General features: G+C 36.7%; 1 protein-coding gene across 5 annotated transcripts in view; it reads right to left on the reverse strand.

Annotated features, from left to right (window-relative positions):
- The window catches only part of PCDH9 (protocadherin 9), a 668321-nt gene that overhangs the window by 352525 nt on the left and 293109 nt on the right, over positions 1–22687 (reverse strand). For 3 of the 5 annotated variants that reach the window (XM_050976040.1, XM_050976027.1, XM_050976058.1), the window contains exon 4: positions 21199–21264. The exons of the other annotated variants lie outside the window; for them this stretch is intronic. In XM_050976040.1, the coding sequence (XP_050831997.1) occupies positions 21199–21264 (66 nt within the window). The remainder of the gene's footprint in view (positions 1–21198; positions 21265–22687) is intronic. 5 annotated transcript variants of the gene reach the window in all.

Below are 22687 nucleotides of genomic sequence, written 5' to 3' on the forward strand. Positions count from 1 at the left end.
AAAGTCACTAATTATTTTTGAAAATATTACTCTATCAACCCTCCACATTGCTAACAATTTTATGACAACAGTGGAAGTTGTCAGAAAGTGACAGAGAGACATATCATAATTATTTGACATAAGCAGAACCATGCAAGTGTCTTTTGGATTCAGTATATGGAAATAGAAACACTAAGTCACCAGACATAATAATGATTCACCAGTCTTCTGTCTGTAACTTTAGTCAGCCGTATGTGGTAAAACAAAAGAAAACAAAATGCCTCCTGTAACTACAAAAAAAAAAAAAAAAAAAAAGGATCTCTATGTTTTTTGATATCTTATTTCAAAGACTGGCTCTGGAATTTAAAACATTGCTTATAGGAATTGTTATGTCACATGGAGAAAATATCCTCCACTGCTGTGGAGATCAACCAAAGCAAAAGAGATATCTTACAGCTCATCAACTTTTCAAATGGAGCATAGAGGTGATGAAGAATATTTCTTTGATCTCTGCTTCCATAGGCACAAGAAATATAACAACCATACAAGATCCTGGTTTTCACTGAAGTGCAAAAGAGTAAGTCAGAACCTTTCCCTTATGAAAAACCCTACCTGGCCAGGAAACCTGTATTTGAATATAGGAATTCATCAAAGTAGTGATCTTTACATTTTTCATTTTCTTGGGGTTTTTTTTGTTGTTGTTTTTTTTTGTTTGTTTGTTTTTTGTTTTTTGTTTTTTTGGTTTTTTTTTGCTTGCTGGCTGATAGTGAAGCCAGTCGTGCAAGGATAGACCTGCTGGAGCAAAGTACTTTGTAGTCTGTCTCTGCCAACTTTCAGTCATAACTGCAGCTTTAATTTGTGCCAGCTTTAAAGTACAAGCTTTCCTCAAAATTTTGAGTCCTGTTCTCCACCCTAAACAGCACTCCTTGCAAATGGCATGAAGAAAACTGCAATTACCTAGGCTAGGTACAGTGTGCTTTATGATAAGAAAGTAGTGTAGAGAAGGTCGGTTGTAAATCCTTATTCAAATCCAGTCGTAATTCAGTGCTGAAATGTCACCATCTTTAAAAAAGGAACAGCATTTGGCAATGACAGATACCTAATTACCTTCATGTAATGAGAGATTTTTCGTGCAAATAGTAGATGAAGTTTAGGTGCACCATAGGTTAAACTGTAAAAGCACCAATCCTACTTTCTGCCTAATAAAAACCATGTCATTACATTTGATAGAGATACCACAAGGGTTTTTTAACAGCTGGTAAATATGTTTAAAAATAAAGAGTACATATACCTTCATTTTATGGTTTTAAATTAACAAAATTTCTTGTTACCCATTATTTGCCTATGTTTTCATTGTAATTTGTACGGCCTTTGAGGCATAGCCAACCATTTTCTTTGGGGAATCTGATCTTGCTTAGTATTATAGATTTTCCTATAATGTTATATGAATACTAATTAATAAGAAAATCTCTCACAAAGCTGAACTTTGTTGTGGATTTTGGGGGGTTTTTTTGATCCTGTTCATTACCTAAACTTTCAGATTTAATTCACTTTTGGACACTAATTCACTTTTGGACACATTTCTCTAACTTCACATATTAAACAGTCTTTATCTCCAGAGCCTCCATTCTGAATAAAAAAGTCTATTTCAAATTTTCCATTGCAGGCACAAGTTCTTAGAACAAATCATGGTAAGCAGGAAAGAGAAGACAGAGAAGTATCCTTGAAGCTTTTCTAGTACAAGCAAAATGTATTTTCTATTAAGTTTTAACTATTTTACAGAATTTTTTTAAGGACTTTTCTCTTTTTTTCAGTTTGTAGAACAAGAACTGCAAGCTTCCCCTCAAAGCCTCCAACAGAGATCAGTAAGAAGTAGAGTCAGAATATTTTATAGACAGATGCTCTTGCAAACTTTAGCATGCCAGCCAAGCCTTAGTTGGCATGTTTTAAAATCTCCTGGAACATGAAACTGTCCTTTCTCTAAATACAGCACCTTCCAAGAGCTCTGAGGAGATGCAAGGGTATTAAAAAGATACAGGAGGTGCAAGGTTGGGGAAAGAGGAAGGGAGTGGGTGGTAGCCCTGTGAGCTGGCAAAGTCTACTGGAAAAGGACCAGCATGCCATCTGCCAACATAACTGCTTAGAGAGGGAGCTACCGTTTGCAGCTCTAGTGAGACAACCAGACAAATATATTTACATGATCTGGTTGGTAATTAGTATGCCTGTGCAAGGTTTTCTTAAAAGGTGCTGAACACACTAATGCATGGGAGTCATTCCACTTCTAGGTTCTCCAAAAGTTACTTTCTCTGTTTTGTCAAGAAGTATTTTTGGGAGGCTGAACTTTAAAATGAAAATAAATAAACCTTGGTTGAGTACTACATTCCTATCTGAGATAAAAAGATATTACAAACAAAAAAACAAACAAAGAAACAAACAACCTCCTGACAAATGCAAAATTATCAAATGCTTGACCTATGCTTAATTTTGAAATTATTTCTTAATACTGAACTGCAGTTCAATAGGGTTAAATTGATGAGTTTATAACCATTTATCAGGTCACATAGCAATGCATTTCTGTATCATGAAATAAACATTTTGCTAACTAAAATCAGCCTCCAGTCGTAGATCCCTGATAATTCACCTTGCTATATTAACTGTTGAGTCTATCCTAGGCAGTTCCAACAATATCTCTTTAAGGAAATCTGACACAAAAGGCTGTGTCAGGCAGTGTTACTGAGAGTGTTACCTGTTACTGACATGAACCCTGCAGTGTCAGAGCTGGACAACTGACCATGGCATGTAGTCTTTTAAATAACATTACAGTCATGGTCAGTACGTTAAAAAAAAATACTTCTAAACTGAAAAGCTACCAAACCAAATAATTTATTCTTACTAAACAAAACTTCTTTCCCCTGAAATTATGTTGTGCACTAATTAGAAGAAAAAAATAGTCATATTGTTGTCCATCTATACAAGATTTATATGTTGGCTTCAATCTCAGGCTACACTTCAGAATATTCACAGCTTTCATGTGATAGAAAATGTGTGACTCACTTGTTAAGTGGAGGTGGTTACAAGGATTAAACTACACTTAAATCTGGACCAGTGGGAAGGGTAATTGAAATTGTTTTAATCTTTGAGGACCTTTACAGCTTAGATCTTATATTCTTTAGGAGGTATCCCCTTATTTTTGCCAAGTGTTGCAAGAGTGATCAGAAGAACTCTTGTTAATGGGATCTTGATTCACAGCCAGAAAAGCCAGGATATATAAAGACTCTACAGAGGTAACTTCAGAAAGTTTGTTCTATCATGTAAAAAGTGACAGCATGACAACAGTTTCAAAAGTATAGCTGCTTCTTTGAAACTTAGTCCAAACATTCCTCAAAAAATCACAGTCAGAAGAAATATTTAGAAGGTGCAAGACATGAATTTTTCTTACAGACATGGGAATATAAGCTACATTTAGCTAAACAACAAAAAAGGATACACATGATGACATTTACCAGTGTGAAAGCACAAAGAGACATACAACAAATCCAACAAAATGTCTGTGCCATTCAGTTGCACAGACACTTCCAGAGGCAGTGGAAGCAGAGACAGGTACCATGGAAAAATTATATGGCTGTTTCCCAGTTGTGTAGGGAAGGGAATGGAAACCAAAACTGGAGCTGAATTTGGCTAGGGATGCAAAAAAAACCAAGTACTTCTACGGGTATGTCAGCCAGAAAAAGAAGGTCAAAGGAAGCATTTATGCCACCAATGAACACCACTGGTATATTAGAAACTGTGGACAAGGAGAGGGCTGAGCTACTTGACAACCATTTTGCCTCAGTCTTCCTGGTAAACTCTCTTCCCACTATCCTAGCGACCTCTCTTCTCCCCAGCTCAAGTGAATGGAAAGCAGGATTGGGACTGGGAAAAGCAGACTCTGTAAGAGTAGATCAGCTTCCCAGGGAACCAGAACAGACAGAAGTCTATGGGACGTGATGAGATGCATCCCAGACTCCCAAGGGAATTTACTGACGCAGTTCCCAAGCCACCCTCCATCTTAGAAATGTCATGGCAATCAGACTAAGTCCCAAGAATCTGGAAAAAGGGAAAACACTTTACCACATTTACAAAGGTTATAAAAGGAGAACCCTGAGAAAAACCAACCTGTTTTTGTGCCTGTGACAGTCATGGAACAGATCCTCCTAGATGCTCTGCTAAGGCACCTGGAGAACAGGAAGGTGATTCTGGACAGCCAGCGTGGCTTCACCAAGGGCAAGTCCTGCCTCACTAACCTAGTGGCCTCCTGTGTTGAGTGACTACATTTCAAGGGAAAAGCTATGGATGTCATTTCTCTGGACTTGCCTAAAGCCTTTGACATGGTTTCTCACAACATCTTTCTCTCTAAATTGAAGAGATGTGGATTCAATGGGTCTATAGGAGAACTGTCTTCACAAATGAACTGTCCTCACACATGACAGAACCTCACTTTTCATTCCCACAGATGGCTGAACACCTCTCTGCCCATAGGAAGTGGTGAATGAATCCCTCATATTGCTTTGCTTGCATGTGCAGCTTTTGCTTTATCTATTAAACTGTCTTTATATCAAATCATGAGCTTTCTGACTTTTACTCTTCTGATTCCTTTCCCTATCCCACCGAAGGGAAGCAACTGGGTGGGGCTTAGTTGCCAGCTGAGGTTAAAAGGTAGACAAAGGCAGTAAAGAGGAAGTCCATCTTAGTTTCCAAAATGCAGTGGGTGAGAAATTAGCCCCACCGAAGAGTACAACACATGAAACCACAAGCAATCTTCTTCCATGCTCAGACATCCTCCAATTTCAAAGGAATTCCTTTAATTGCTTTTGGTCCAAGATCAAAGGAGAGATCAAGTAAATTGAAAAGCTGTCCTTGAACCTTAGTCTTTATCCATATGCCAAACCCCAAACAAATGAATCAAACAGATTCATCACACCTGGAATGGAATCTAAGGATGAAGGAATAATTGAGTCCCTGAATTCATTCATTTGATGTGGCAGAGGGGGCCAAAAACAAACAAAAGGACAGCAATAGTACTACTTTTTGTGGGACCTAAATGGAGATCAGCTCATTTAATCCAAGCTTCGAGGAGTGTCTGATGCTGAGTACTTAATTCATTGCCTACCCTTACATTGAAGGGTTAAATATAATGTCTTTTTTTCTCTGATACCACCTATGTAGCTCATATAATTTTTTACAGATTTTGTTCTTCAAGAGAGGGCAGGTTGATATATCTGTTGTAAATTCATTCTGTACAAGTGATGCATAAGTTTAAATCTTGAACATGAAAGGCTGCACAAAAATTGGTCATTAATTCTCTTTGTTCAAAATTACAGATTTTCACCCAAAAGTTTTACTGTCCTTAGTCATTTTCATTCATATAGCCACAAAAAAAAAAAAAAAAAAAACACAACCAAAAACCAAAAAACACTATACTTAGAAATCATGAGAACAAAAAGAGAGACTTCTGAGAAAATATTGCCACTCTATGAACACTCATGCATAGGCTTGAAAACCTAATTTCATTATTTTTTAATCTTCTGGTGGAGTTAAAAATGAAATAAAAATCAATCTTAGTACTCTACTCCAGAATGAGATTTGACCTTGCAATTCATCTGTTCCTACTGTGCTTATGAGTTACATCTGTCCATCTTTCTTCAGGCATGATTTGACATTTCACTAAATCATGACAAAGCTTCCATGGATTTCATGCTAGCATTCTGGGGTTCAGTATCTTGTTTCAGAGAGCCCAGCCAGCAGTCCATCTTCCAACATACTTTGCCAGCATTTGTTAGCCTAACATCACTAATGTTTGCAATGCAGAATTCATGTCATGTGGGTTGCTGAGTTTATTGTTATTTCACAATAAACTAATTTATATTTTCCTCACAGAAGCAAAGACAACAGAACCTTTGTGAATTATGCACCATAACCTTTATGAATAGAATAAGGAAGGAGCTGGTTCCAAGGGAATGAATCGTGAAGTATCATGTATTAAAAAATACTTGCAGAATTACAGCTGTACACCCTAAATCTCATCAAACAAGATGTGAAAAATTGCCATTGACCTCATGGAAGTTGCATATAATCTGCATCTAGAGATTTCAAGACTTCTGAATGCTGCAGTTGTAGCATAAAAATTTGAGGCAGGATCATGTATTTTGTAATTTTCAATCAATTCTAGGTCTCAATGCAACAGTCACTACAACAGAAGTATAAAACAATCTTTATAATTAATATTTTTTATCTTGTCAAATTTATTTCAAAATCACTTCTACATAAGAACTAAATGTCTGGAGTGGAGTATGTTCACTGCACAGATCTCACACTCTTTAATAATAATAAACAAAAATATATATGTTTCTCATATTTTTGTTTCTTTTTTTCAAAAGATTCCTATGTTTCTATTTTTCCACATATTTAAGTAGCATTACAAAGAAATCTGCAATCTGAAAAATGAGAATTTTGTTTCTAAATATGGTTTAGATCATTGTAAAGACCCATAAAGTACATTGGGTGTTTATATACCCATTCTCAACACAGACTTTATGAAGAAGTTGAACACCTAAATTCTGCAATATATTGAGCTTCCTGGAAGGGAATTTGCAACAGCATGGTGGGACAGGCAGAATGGAACCCTTGGTATGAAGGAAAAGAACTGTCAAATGGACACACCCAGCAGATGTATCTTCTTCCAGACTTGATTATATTATCAATCTAGACCTAAACATCTCTGTGAAAATACCACTTAAAACCTCATTTCTCCTTTAATTTCTGAGAAAAAATTATATTTTGCTTTTGCTTATATTCTCCTTTTCATTTTTTCCAAATATATGTTCAAATTTTTGCCCTGTATTCTATACCCATGTTTCAAAACTGCTTTTGTTTTATCATCTTTGCACGAACAGCACTGGAACTGAAATCAGAAAAAAAAAAAAATGTCCACACACAGAGCACCTGATTGACTTAAAACATTCCATTGAGTCACAATTCCTTACATTTGAACTCTCTCTCTTTTTCTACATCCCAACTCTTGTGTTCCCTGCCATGTAGAAACTACACTACCTTCAAGGAAAGCCACTAAGTGTTTGTAACGTCAGATTATTTTCCAGTACAATTTCACTGAATAAATACAGTATGCTCAAAATGTTAATTCTTCACATGCAAAGTAAAAGGATGCACACAATGATCACACTCCTCCCTGGACAAGCCCCTGGTCTGTCCCAACAGAGTGCTGCAAAAGCTGTGTCAGAGCCCTCCACTGCAGGTTGGCTCTTCATCTGTCCACCTCCAAGCAGCAAAGGCCTTGGCTGGTGCTTCACACTGTACTCAGCACTGTCAACACCTGATTCACATTCCTAAAATCCACCCACTGGATGATGTGTCTTCTCATGGAGAGCATTCACAGGGAGGAGCCCTTTGTGTCTAAACATATTTGGATATCACAGGTTTGACAACAGAATGCATAGTTTAGCCATTTTGGTTGGTGCCCCTGTGCACCCACATTGACAGATTATTGGAAATATTACCTTTAAATTAAAAAGCTTATGAAATTATAGACTCTGCCACATTAAACCTGTAAACTAATTTGGGGTTTTGCCCTTGAATTGATATCTGCAACTTAGATGATAACCTGTTTAAACATCAGTCTATGTCTGGGAATTTGCTCTCCCACAGTTTCTATTTTTAGGTGTACTTCCAGCCTTAGACAAAAGACAAATTTTCATTCAAAATACTTATTATTTTGATAAATATAAACAGTTTTCTGCTTACATTAATTCTGCTGCCATAAAAAAGTAAAAAAATGGAAGACAACAGGATGATTTAAACAAATTACCCCAGCTAGCTGAAAAAGACAACCCAAAGGAAATTGAGGAAAGAAATTCCATGAGAAATCCTATCTAAATTTTAGATTTGTTACGTTCATGAGGGAATAAAAAAAACAACTCTAAAACTCAAAGAAACACTTCTTGCTGATACTGTACTTGATTTCAGTTTTTAACTTCTTTAGCAACAATATGGAAAAGACATGGCCAGATGTAATCACAGACAGCGATGAATAATTTTAATATTAATCTAATTAATTTAACCTCTTGGGCTTTCTTTAGTTAGCCTTGGCATAATTTTTGAAACAGTAGGTCACTAGCAGTTTATAGGCCACTATTTGAAAATCGTTCTCTGGCCTTATGTTCTGGAATTAATATTGAGGTAGTATTCAAAGTATAGTAAGAAATACAGAAAGATTATCTAATTTACTCCTCCAGACTTTTTATTAAATTCCATCTTTACAGTGAATAATAGCATGTCAAAGCAATCTTCGTTTGCCTAACAAGTGCCCAGCAAAAAAAAGTAAGTAAGTTTAGGTTCAAAACTGTAAGCTTTCAGTTTCTGAGTTCCCATTTTATATTGGATATACTCTAAATATGCTGGGAGGGCTTAAATGTTTTCTCTCTATGGACATTATTTGTACTACTAAAGTCAGGACCAATTTTGTATTGACTTTATTCAGAGTAAGATCAAACACCTACTCTTCCTTCAGACCTACTTTCAGCAGGACAGATTCAGCCAACTGGAATAAAATAAAAGCATGACATAAGAGGTTCCCCAAAAGAGCTTTCAATGTTAGATGTACCCACAATGGAACAGCATTATCAAAAGCTGGTTGCTTTTCCTACTTCCTAACCCATGGCTGCAATGAGTGACCTTACCCAAGCAGAGAGGGACCTAAGCATGCACCCATCTCTCTCACCTGCTCACTGCATCATGGTCTCTATTTTTTTTCCCTCTAGTTTTGGTTTTCTGTCACTGTAATACTGCTAAAATCTGTTCTGCTACACACCTTTTACAGGGCCTGGTTTTCAGTACCATGGACATCTGGAGGCTGGATTTACATGGTAAAATGGCTATGGGCACTATAGGGCTCACAGAAAATATTTGTTCTTTTATCAAGTCTGTTGACTTCTTGAGACACTTCACTTACTTTGCTAACTGACCTCTGCATACTACCTATTACACAAGTAATATTATATATTATAATAGCTCACACAGGTGGCTATATGTGTATAACACTATAGCTGAGAACTGCATTTAGTATTGTTAAGGAAACACCCCAGTTTGACTATTCAGGAGGCACTGCATCAGTCACATGCCCACCAACTGACTGACCCTGCTAGGACCAAAGCCCTTTTTCAGCTACAGTGACTCAGGTCTCTCTTTCAACTCCCCACACCCCCCACTCACACAGCCAGACCAGGTTTCCTAACCAGTGTGGCCCCAGGTTTCCCACGGCAGAGTCTCACATGTCTCTTCCATAAAGCCATTTATTCATGGTGGAGTAACACAGAAAGAGCCTGAGCTGGTGCCTCCCCGGAGTGGTCCTGAACAAAGGAATGGCTGGGCTTTTATCCCTCACTGATCACGCTTGATAAGGTCTGGAGCCTTTGGTTCCTGCTGTGTCACTGAGTGTCCTGTCAGGTGGCTGTCTCTCCATGTCCCTGTGCCCTTCCTTGTGCAAAGGGTGGGCAGTTCAAGGCCTCTTGCCTTGGGCTCCCACCCAGACTTCAGTCTGCGGCTCCCACTGCAGCCTCACCCCAAGCTACCTGCAGTCAATGTGTTCCTCAGCAGTTTTAGTGTTTTATGTGCTAACATAGATTCTATATATACATTTAAAAGTGTATTTATGTGTTTAAATCCATTACTAAGATGGGGGAAGGAAATTCATATAAAGGTATTGTGTCTGTCCTAATTTCATTGTTATCATTCAGCCTAATGGCCATATTAGTTCATCAAGAACATTTTAAATATTTCAAAACACAAAAAGGGTAAAGAAATTTTGTGGAAAACTTGAACTGACACACACTAATCTTGTATGCAGTGAGTATGAATAATATATTTCTGTATTTATCCTTTTGTGTTGCATAAATTCTTCTTTGGCCTTTTACCTTCAACCAATGCTATGATTTAATCAATAGCCTGGTTTAAATCATCAGCAGTGAAGGGCATCAGAGCAACAGGCATAGCAGCTGGAACATTGTCAGAAATTGTGTTCAAAATCTATTTCTGCTGTATATTTTCTTTCATTTGATATTTCTGTCGCTGTAAAATTGCAGTATAAGGTAACAAGCAATGCTCTGTTCTGCACACAAATTCTCCCCTACCAGTATCAAAGCTTGATAGGAGAGTGCCATGTGATGTGGCAAAAGGTTGGAGAATGAGGAATAACTAAAACAGAAAAACTAGACCTAGATGTCAGTTTGGCATGCAATCAAAGCTGTCGACTTCTAACCACTGCAGCTGCCAAGGCTTTGGTTAACTTCTCATTGATTTCCCCAAATAGGATTTCATCTAAAGCACCAAATTAAAAACTGAGGCCAAGGGACAGTTCTATAAATTGAAAAGTGTACAAATGAATTGCTAGCCAATACACTTGGAAACTTTTATTTTTCTAAAGCCTCTGATTCTGAACCTAACAGAGGTTGGTAGAGGTCAGGTTGGCTTTTGGGAAGAGGAGAAACAGAAAGTATGAAAAAAAAATGTAATAAGTTCTTTTACTAGATGTTGAGGAATTATTTAGTGAGGGAGGGGTAGTTATTAGTAGATACATTGTTTTAGACGATGGAAGGGTATAGTGAAAAATAAAGCACAGAGAAGATCACCAAAGTAGAAAACGAAGCAAAACATACAAAAAGAATAAAAAACCCAAATCAACAACCCTCTCTTGTAATAAATCCCTGTGATCTGTAATACATTGCAAAGCTGAAAAACATGCAGTAACAGCCATTTCACTTTGTGCTATTTCCTGATTGCTACATTCACGTACTCAGGCACATATACCCAATCCTCTAAAGGAAGGTCCAGGATGTGAGGGTTTACAGTGCTGCAATATATTAGAAATATGACAGCTCAAAACAGCACTGTATTAAACCCAGAAAATTGATTTCAAAGACTCAGCAATGTTGAAACATTTCAGAATAAAATACTTTCCATTTCTTTCCTACAAAGATCAGTGACTGCTTATCCACTTTATCCCCATCCACGAAACCTCATTAATCCTAAACCAGAAACAATTAATCTGATATATATTTCATGAAAAAAAAAAAAAAACTTATTCTTTTTCATATTTTCAGTCCTCAGAGACTACTAAAGTCTCTACAAATGTTTTATCCCTCTCTGCTCAAATCAGGTGAATAATCACAAAAGAGGAAAACTTTTCTAAAAGCCTTAAGTAATGTCAATGTATCTCACCCTGCTGACAGGAGGAGTAACAAAAGTTTAACCCAGAACGGACTAAATCTCTATTGATGAGAAGAGTCACTGGCACCTACTTGGCCAAATTCCAGTTTAGTCACATAGAGTGGGCAGAACACAGAAGTATTATGAAGGTCAATGGCAAATTTCTGCTGACTTTAATCAGGATAAAGTTATCCTTATCTGTGCTACTTTAATCATTGACAAAGATAGTGCTGAATTACATTTTATGTATCACCACTGTTTATCCTCACAAAACACTCCTGCTAGTCTATCCTGATATTTCATGTCCTATTTAACTTCTGCATTTCAACACATACAGAATTCTGTGACAACCATGTGGGCTGTTTTTGCAGGTCTTGCTGAGGAGATAATCTGATGTCACATGGTACAAAAAAGATGGACAAAAACAATAGGCATACATACACTACTTCAGCCTCTGTTAGCAGACTTTTCCCAACCTTCTTTAACAAATTTTTGGATATGATTTGGAAAAAAAACAACCTAAAAATTTCCAAGCCAAACAAAACCACAATGCACTTGGAGGCTTGGCTGCAACTCTAGGCTCAGACACTCAAAGTTAAGTATCCACAATGTAGGTATTTAAACTCCAGTTTCAGGCAGAGAAGTAGTAGTGCTTCAATCCATTGCCTAATCACAGGGTGTGCTACCATTTGATACACTATAAAACAGGTTGCATGGTTTGTAATACAGTTAATATTTAGAAGAATTTAAGAAACAACATCTTGGGTGAACATCAACAGAAAAAAAAATCTGGCAATAATCTTCAATCAAAGGAAATGTTCCTCCCTTCCTCCCCCCCACTAAAAGATTAAAATTGTTATTATCGTGAATCACATTTGCAGTCTATTTTTATCCTACTTCACCTTTGCATTTAACACTTGGTCATAAAATCTTTGAGTTCTGGAACATAATGTACTTTTTAATTCTCTCCTCCTCCAAGGAAAAATGCAACTGAAAAAATTTCCTTCAGCATGGAAAGTAATTTTACTTTATTATGCATGGGACAGGTGAAGAAAACTTGTGAAGAACTGTTCCCACGAATATTTCCCCATCTCTCCCACCTACAATGATAATTATTGGTTTAAGAAAACAAAATAGCATAAAGAATTGTATAAACCCAGGAATGTCCAAGAGACTTTTCGTACCAATATACTATCAAAAATACCCACTTAGATAACCTGTGTTGCACCCTGCTTGCCAGAAAAGACAGACATCTTAGTAATTTAAAATAATACATACATCTTCCTTAAAATATTCAAATACATAAAAATTATCTTTTTTTTCCCCACCAAGAAAAATAGCTTTTAAAAAAAATAAATCTGTGGGAGTATGCAAAAACGTCTTTTTTAATGGCAGAATTTAGTACTACATGTCAACTGTGTTTAGAATACTACAGGCTGATGATTTTTTTTTAATATATAATTATAGTTCTAGAAGAAAAGAATACGAACATTGAATCTGTTTAACTGCTGTGTTTTGAATCCCTATACAGGACCAGCCTTTCCAAAACATTTCAGCACTTTCTTTACAAAGAAGAATAAATCATCACCATCAAATTGGCCAGGCACCAGTATGACTGTTTTCTGTCTCTCCTTTCAATGGTGTTCAAAAAACCAAAAACACATTGTACCATTTGAAAAATCAGATTGAAAGATAATACTGCCAGTAAGTCATGTAGGAGGTAAAAAGCTGAAGGCAATATACCAAATCAAAAAAAATAATTATTCAGTACTTTAGGAAGTTTCTTACATTCTCTTCTTCCTCCTGCTGTGCACAAATGCAGAACAATATATACAAAGTGTCAGTTTTCTTAATGAACTTTCATACAATATTCAAGAATAGATAGACACTAAATATGTCCATAGATATTCTGTATGTATGCATACGTTAAATATATATGTTAAATATTTCTATGTCATGATGTATTTAATAAAGTGTGCCAAGACTCAGCCTCTACAAGAGGCTTGAAGAGAAGTTTGCCAATGTAGTGGAAAGCATTTCAAACATCTAGAGATGGTGAGCAAGTGATGCTTACAGGAAGGACAGGAGAAAGTGGAAACATGTCAAACACAAGCATAACACACAGGGATCATGGTCTGTTAACACAGCACAGCTCGGGGCTTACCTCAGGTGCCAGTACACAAACACATGTGGAGCTGAAAACAACCACAGGGAGTCCATAAAGGCTCCACAGGACAAGTGGTAAAGAGAGGTTGCAATCTATGGACATGGACCATTTGAACTCATGGAGATTTGCACTGGAGCGCTTGGTTAACTGGCAGAGCTGATGGATCAAGATCAGGCTGGATTCAGTGATGAGTGTCTGCTAAAGACTGATTGATCAAGAAAAGGAAATCAAACCTTCTTAATAAAACTTGGGGAAGCCTCACAATCACAAAGGGTGGTTCTCAGAGGAGACAAAAATTCCCAGCCTCTTCTGAAAGGGCAAAACAGTGGAGCACTAAAATTTGAAGAGACTTCTGGCCACCATCAAGAATTGCATTTATTTAAAAGGAGTGTACTGGTGGCTGATAAACTGATCAGAATACACACAGTTACAATAGAAACTATTACCAAAAAAAAAAAAAAAATTACAGACCTAGACTTTATAAAAGTATATTTAACCTTGTTAGGGATCTGCTTGGTGGGGTCTAATGGGACTGCCCCAGAGGGTAGAGATGCTCAGGAAAGATGATTGATCATCACTGACAATTTCTTCAAAGCACAGGAAAAGTCCAGTGTGAGGCCCAGGAAGTCTGACAGGCACAGCATAAGGTCAGTGTGGATAACAGGGAAATCCTGACTGTGCTCAGCTGAATTACAAAATGCAATGCTACCTTAAAGGTAATACTACTGAGGACTACGACGCATAAAAAGAAAGTTATCAGCACAAGGAGGACAAAGGGAAATGTGGGACCATTACTCAAGCTGTAGGGAACCTTGTGGCAAAGAACATGGAAAAACTGAGGTAATAGATGCTCTTTTCTTCAGTTCTGAGGGGTAATGACTGTGTCAAACCTCCCAGCTTCTCTGAGCCTGTGCTTGGGTCTGGGAGACTCAAGAATTATTCCAAGTTGAAGATTGGGGCACAAACCAATGAAGTATATGGGATATCAGTCACTGTTTATGGTCTTAAAAATGTCTGTGTCATTACAGTAGGTTTCTGATGACAGGAATATTTGCCTACTTTTGAAAAAACAGGAGAAGCATTATTGGAAAAACAGCAGGTCAGTCAGCCTAGGCTCGCTACTCAAAAAAAATCCCCTCCTGGAAAATACACCCAGGCACACAGAGTAGGAGGAGATCCTACATGCATTTATCAAAGGCAAATCATGCTTGTCCTACTTGACTGTCTTCTGTGATGAGGTCATTGCCTTGGTGAAAAAGGGTCTCCTTGATCATGGTAATGTTTTTTAAAAATATTTTATTTGATCTGCACTAATAAACTGGTGAAAGTATGTTTTGAGTGGGTGGACTACCAGGTTCCTGGAAAAATTGTTTGGACTGCCAGGTTCAAATGGTTCCAATAGCATCTTGTTTATAGGGATGTTTAATGGGGCTAATGACGTCTTTGCAGCTGATGCTTTCATTAATAAACTGGATCATAAGGCAGAGGGCATCCTCTGCAAGTTTTTAGATGACACCAAGCTGGTGGAAAATCCTCTGCATGCTGGAAGTCTGTGATCCTATTCAGAGAAAGCTTGACAAGCTGGATAAATTGTCAACAGGTACCTCCAGTGTAGCAATGGAAAACATAGAATCTGTTCAGTATAGTAACTGATGAAGTTGGAGGGAAATCTATTTGCATGAAATAACTTAAAGCCTCAAGTTAACCTTGTGAAGGAAATACTGAGTCACAGAAATTTTATGGAATCTTCAAAAAGAGGACAAAGTTCAGGAAATTTCAGTCAAATCCATATTGGACTCTCTTCCCTCAGAGTGGAAATCCTGGAGTGAAGGATATTTTCAGAGCACAGACTGGGAAAACACAATAAAATTTGATTGCAAGAATGTTTTTTCTAATTGTGGTTTGACATTTAAATTAACACCAACTGTTTGATTACTCAACTCTCTTCCTCCTCCATGATGGATAAATATTTAATGAGAATAATCTCTACTGTGATTGAGAACAGAGTAAAGAAGTTAATTCCTCCTCTATTTTTTCTCAGATCCCTGAGAAACCAGGTATTATCTGAGGAGTTACAGAATGACTGCCTTTCCTCCAAATCTCTTTATAAGTGTTCACCAGAAAGCTAATATTTATTTAGATATACCTAAAGGAATTTTGCTACCCCAGGAGAAATCCTGCTGAACTTTACACGGGACAACATCTTTAGGGTCAGAAGCATCACAGAATAAGTGTGATTTTTGACTTAAGCTAGGTATTCAATCTTAGTTATGGATGCAATAGCTCAAAGCTTTAGTCTGCTTGACTCAGATGTGCTGATAACAGCTTGTTATCAGTAGCACTGGAAAGAATATGTGAGGCTCCTTTCAAAACTAGATGTGAGGAAATCCACAAAGGTGACTATTATATTATTTCTTCAGAGAAAATATGCCTCAAAATATCCCAAGAAATCCATCAGCAAACACAGTTATTATTTACCTACAACTTCTTTTTAGTTCTATGTTTAATTATAGTATGTAGTGTCACGAAGAGAAGCTTCATAGAATAATGAGAGCTATATTAAAACAATATAACTCTCCCAAGTGTAGAAACTAGAATAGATCCCCAACAGAGTGGGAGAAGAAAAAACGACAAAGGAAACCCCACATATTTTAAAGTATTAAGGTTTTACTTAATATAGCATTCATGACTGGCTCTTTTTTCCCTTATATACAAGAGAGAGAGAGAGAAAGGATATAGGATAATACTTACAAATATCCTATTATTTTATTCACTAAGAATGGAAGCATTATATGACTAAAGAGAGAAAGAAAAATAAGAACATGTTACATATTGCTGATAGACAGCAGCATCCTGCTTCCAATGGCAGATTCTCAGCAAATGTCTTCACCCAGAGACAAAAAGATGCTTTCCTCATACAAGATTATGATTTGCACTAGATGCCAAAACAAGAGTGAGAGAGAACATCTAGATTTGCATTCCCTTATGAGCCATTAGACCTGTCATAACAACAGTGAGACAGAAACTAGAATATTTTTCTTTAACTTCTCAAGAGAAATGATCAGTCAAAGCAAGCTATGAGTCTGGAAATATGGCTCTTCATGAGGACTGAAAGATGTGGTCTAACTGTTTCTATTAGTACAGCACATATACTCCAAATGTTCTACATGTGTCTCTTAACTTACTAAAATGTAGGTGAACTAGTTAATCAAAGTATTGGAATATTGTTTAACAAAACAAGAATAGATCTATCTTCACCCCAGTAGGGCACTTACTTTTCCATATGCTGCTTCATGTGCTTCTGCTGTGCATCTGTCTCATATAAAGCATTAGATGTTTAGATTCACCATCAATTGCAGACTGCAACAAGTTTGATTTCAATTACAGCAGGAGAAGAAAACAGCTTGTTTCCCTTAGGGGAGATGCAGACACCAAAGGGGTGAATCAAAATGAGAATTGTACATTGCATGTTACCAATTAGGGAAAGAAGTGAAGTCAAGCTATATATGTAGATATTTATTTTTATATAAACCTGTTTTTTATATAAACCTGATAAATTCAGTTCCACTTCACGTTTGAGACAGAAGAGCAGTGCCTCATTGACCAGCATCTATTTAGATTCATTTGAAAGCAGTGTTTCCCAAGAAATTTTAATGACAGTTCTAAAGAGCAAAGAAACTTACTTTGAAAACAAAGACATAATAAAATCTAATTACAAAAAAAATTTCTGCTTGTCCAACATTCCTGAATTATATCCAATTTAAGGTACTTCCTTTACCAGTTAATAGGCAAAAAGAGTTATGATCAGAACAAAATAAAATCTGTGAAAACTTCTGACAAGATTAATAACCATATCTGTATACACAGACTCCAAAATTTAGAATGTACAGAACATTCAATTTCTCAGAATCCTGACTCAAATAGTTGTCATCTAGCTTGAACAGAAGAGAAAAAGTGGTGGGTTGGTTTTTGTTTTCTTTTTTTTAGTTTGGTTTTTTTTTTCTTTTCTTTTTTACAGGATAAAAAAAAAAAGAATCCTCTACAATCTGCTGTTTGGATATCAAGTAATTTATGTGGCACACAAGTGAGATATTTTAATGGTCTGGGATTCTCTCCTTTAACCTTAGCCCATTTCCTAGAGTCTGCATCTCTTTTCACTCTCAAAGAAAGATTCTGTTAATTTAGGTCAAGCTTAGTCACAGGATTCCTGCTTATAATATATCCTCCACAAGCCTTCCTTCCTTCTGCTTCTGACCTTTTTTTTTCCTGCCTCCTATACAAGCTCACTCCAGATTTGTGTATTAATGTGTTGGTGTGGGAAGCAGTATTTCCACGCCCAAGGAACAGATGTTAATGGTGTCAGTGCCAAAGCACCATTATATTCCTAGAAGGGATTGTTTTGATCGCATGACACAAGATAAGAATCTGCCCAAAAGCACAGCTTAGATAAATAGAACCACGACTACAACTGCCCATCTGCAAATAGCAAAATTAACCTAGTGTGAGACACAAGACAAAGCTGCACTAGCTGAACCCTTACATAATTGTTGCTGACTTCACACTTTGTAACAGATTTGGGCTGGGAGAACAGAATGGTAATAACCTCCATGACAACTGCTAGTTGGCCTTACACATGGGTGATATCAAGGACATTGGCCTGAAGCCACATGGCAACGAGGCCACAGGCTCACTGCCTGGTTTATTGGGGCTTACACCAACAGGATGATTTATAAATCCACAGACAGTTTAAACAATAGTTCCTCATGAATGAATACATCCATGGGCATCCAGCATCCCACAAAAGACTAAGGCTGAGCCACACACATAAGAATCCAGTTGACAGCTAGGGCCCAGCCAGGATGTGCAGTTGGACTGTGTGTCCTGCAACCCTGCATGCTGGTTTGAATTCGGCTGAAGGAATTGCAGCTTGCACTGGTGCGTGTGGGTGGGTGGGTGTGTGTGGGAATGTGTGTCTGTTGTAGAATAGGCTGATTAAAAAGTAAAGTGCTATCCATGTGTTCTCATCCCTCCCACATCCTAAATATATTAGATTATCCAAATATATTTTAGATTATTCATCACTGAGTGCTGTGTTTCCTTTCCTGCATCCATCCCAGCCCAGTTCCCCCACAAAATTGTGCTGTCTGCACTGCTGCTTATCACCTACATGAGACACCTAAAAGCTTCAACATCTAGTATTTAGGACCATCTACCACAAATATTAAAGGCTAAAATGACTGAAACTGAACCTCAAGAAATAGAAAATCTATTAGGTCTGAAACTTGGTTTAAGGCTCTTTTTTTAATTCTATTAGATACAATGTTAATGGATGTTTTCTTTGCCAAGCATCCTTTTGAAAGAGGCTGCTATTAAGATGTGCAAAGTACTCATAGGTAATTCAGCTGTTTTAGAAAAAAGCAAGACTACAAGACAGCTTTATTCATACTCAATAATGCATTGCAAAATGTGCAGTCCTCACTCACTCTGGAGATCATCAACATTACTTAGATACTTCTCAGACTGTGAACATTAATATTAAAATGATAAAAATATACTAGAACACCTAAAGTACTTAACATAAGAAACAGCTTGGAGGATTTTTTTCAAAGCCTAACATTCAAAGGCACAGAGAAGAAGCCTTAATTAAACTAAATAGACAGGCTATTGCTGTCAGCTATCAAAAGAAAAAAAAAAGAAAAATCCAAAGTTCTTCCATGTTCAATATTATCTGATAAAGGGAATAACTTTCTCCAGTTTTGAAAACCTAGAACAAGAATGGGAAATAAATATTTCACACTTTTTTTTTTAAATCTCTTGAAGTATTGAACCTACTGAATAGGTAGGTTTAGTAGGTTCAATACATCAAGAACCTACTGAAAAAAACATTGCCTGACAAAGATAATTCCTAGGGAAAGGTTGAGAGTTACATAAAATGTTCCAGAAATTAACTTGAAAGTTTAGAACCTTCTTCCTGTTTAGTTACTTTAGTGCTTGCTTTCTGGTAATTAACATCTACCTACCTGAAATACATTTCCCTAATATCTGCACCTCTTAAGATATCACCTTTTACAATGTGATATATAGAATAATATACTTTCCCTCAAAAACTGACTTGATCATGAAGGATTACATATATATTGCTCTTAGATATAAATAAATCAGTATAGTACAACACTTTATTTTAAAATTAATATAAAATGAAATAAAATATTAGGCTTGACAGCTTCTGCTAAAACATTGCATTCAGGACCAATACAAAAGGAGATATACCAAAGCTGAGCTAAAGAGATATGTGCAAGTTTAGTCTCACATAGTGTTGCATTGCCTGAGTCCACCTTAGTGAGGTCCAATCATTATTTATTGCTGTAAAAAGAATTTATAAGTAGCAATAGTCACGTAGATTTCTAGTGCTGGGCACTAAATAGAATGGAATAAAATATTTCAATTGGAAAGGACCTACAATGACCATCAAGCTCAACTGTGAATCCCATTTATTACTGTGTTCACTTTAAATTACTTGACTTCAACTGTGTCTAATGCCTTTTTACTACTGAAAATTTCCGTCAAAATTCCTGCAGTAATCAATTTATAATCACTGCATTCTCTATAATTAGAAAGGAGACAGATAGATATCTAGGAGGTTTTAATCTAGATCAATTTTATACTATACTAATAGAGATTCAACAAAGTTGAATCAAAAAAAATTCCTTATCTCTGGCATGCCTACACTGAAGCTAATGTATCCTACTATTAATGCTAAAAATTCAAATACCCAGTAGGTGGTTAAAAAATGTAATTTTAAATTTATAATCTGATACAGGAAACTCCAGTTTGCAGAAAATTTTCTTCTTATGTAACTTAAAGGAAGTGACAAAAAGTCTGTAGTTTTGGGGAACATGGTCTATATTCCAAAGGAAATAACATCATAATGTAAATTTATAGTTTAAATACTTGAACAAATGTAATTAAATATGTAATAGAATGCAACTAAATTTAAATTGCATTTATTTCTTTCAGCCTTTAAAACACTAGAAAATTCTGAGCTTCTACATGGAGTTTTCTGGTACTAGTTTTGAAGAGACTCTCCTAAAAATTACATATAATGAACAGATTCTACAGTCCTTTATTTCACACAAAAATCCAGTGTGGAAACTGACAGACAGACTACATTTCTGGGGAACTAAAAAAAAAAAGTACATATCTGAACAGACTATGGCTCTTCCTTAATGGAGAACTTTTGATATCAAAGCATTGAACTCTGGTTCTTCTCTGCTTTCTGACTCTGATAGTGGACGACAGACAGCATCTGCCAGACTCATTTTCAGAGAAATCCACATGGTGCTCAAAAGGAGATTGTTACTTTCCCTGGCTTACTGTGGTGGACTCCAGAAAGAAAGTGTTAAACAAGACTTTCAAGAGGAGACCTGGAGAAGGAGGCTGTTCAGTAGGTCCAGCTGTGAGCCATTAATTGCTCTGAGAGGCAGTAACTAACCACTCACTTGTCTGAGTAAAGATAAGAGAAATGGCCTTATTACAAACTTCAGCTGAAAAATTCTCTCTTCCCCCTGTCAGATGCTACCACACAGTTTTAGTTCACTACAGGCATTACTTCAACTTAACACCAGTGTGACGCTATTGAAAAGAATGGAAACACACTTGCATACATTTGTAGTACTGCACTTCTTATGGGCCCTGCAGGAGTTCAGTCCATTTAATTTAGTGACAGCAGGGCCCAAAAACACCTATCTTAAAATTAAATGCTTATTTTATTTATTGCAGTGGATCTGATATCTTACCACCCATGGTTTGTCAGGTACCCAAATCTCCCACAAGTACTTCGGCATATCTCCAAAATTCAGTGCCTAAAAAGCAATAATATTTAAATAAAAAAGATGTGTCATTCTTACTACAGCTCTTCAGATCACCCACCTCCCCAAATGGCCCAATATTGGTACTGTAGAAAGTAAACTGTGGGTAAATTTCTGTGGCAGACAGATAAATAACTTTTTACGAGGGTTCACAAACTTCACAGCTTAGCGTGTTCCCAAACATATGGGTGATAACACTTAAAAAGGAACATCAAACATCAGTGTGGCTTCTGAAAGCTGATTGTTGGACATTTTGTTGTAGTCAAGCAACAGATTTTCAGACGAGTTTTTATTGTTCTGTTTAGTGAACTACCAAGATGTCTTTATTATAAGAAACTATTCTCCTTTTTTAGTTTAATGCACTATTAAGCTTTTTATTAAGATATTATTAATCAGCCTTGAGACTCAAAAAAGCAAAACCAGCAGATCTTTGAAACTGCAGTTAAAGCTGTGTTTAATGTGGGAGCATTAATGGATGTTCATGCTCTGTTACTAACTGCTGAATATAAATAGCACTATGTACTACTTCAGGTTCCCTCCTGAGTATAATACTCACACACCCCAAAATACCACGTCTCCACGGACTAGAGTCATAAAGACTGAGTGTATATGACTGTGAAAGAACAGTGGAGGGAAACTTCAGTAAGTTACTAAGTTTGCAGAACCTTCAAATCTGCCTAGTCTGAGAGGAACTGGTGTTCTTATTTAACTCAAACAGAAAACTACCACAATAGTTCTGAACTATCTAAGCCAAAACAACACATGCATTTGGAAGGACAGTCAAAGTCAGCAAGCAACACAGCACCAGGCTTTTGCACTGTTCTATTTTATTTGAGAAAAGAAAGTTTCCCAGAGAGAGAACATTACATTAAGAGTAATGTTTTCGTAAAGTCGGACAATTTCAAATCCTTTCTCTGTAGAGTAATATGCCCAAATTGCAAACAAGCACTCTGTGCCCCATATTCAGAAAGAACATTAGTATTCTGTACAGAATGGTTTATCCACTCCTTTACCACTCTATAGTGAGCAAAATCCTCAGAACACTTTACATCAAATAGTACTTTTACTTGCAATGGAAAACACATGTCTCTTCCAAAGTACTCCCAACAGGTATACCTTGGATAGCTCACAAAAGTTCTGTGTTCTTGGAGAATTGTATCACAGTTCTGAAAGCTTTTTCAAGAGCTCCCCTTGAAAGCAGAAAGTCATCTTAAGGATTTTATCTACCAAAAGTATTCTCCTCTCATATCTGAAGTCCCATTCCCAACTAAATTAAGGAAGTCCCTTTTTGTCATTTAAAATTTTAACTGGAAAAAAAATAAAAACAAAACCCCCACAAAACAGCCCCACCCACAAACCACAAAATAAAAATGCTTTACACAACCAGAAGTGTTATTTGGTCTTACACAAGCAGAAA

This window comes from Serinus canaria, chromosome 1 (assembly GCF_022539315.1).
Source record: "Serinus canaria isolate serCan28SL12 chromosome 1, serCan2020, whole genome shotgun sequence".
Lineage (NCBI taxonomy): Eukaryota > Metazoa > Chordata > Aves > Passeriformes > Fringillidae > Serinus > Serinus canaria.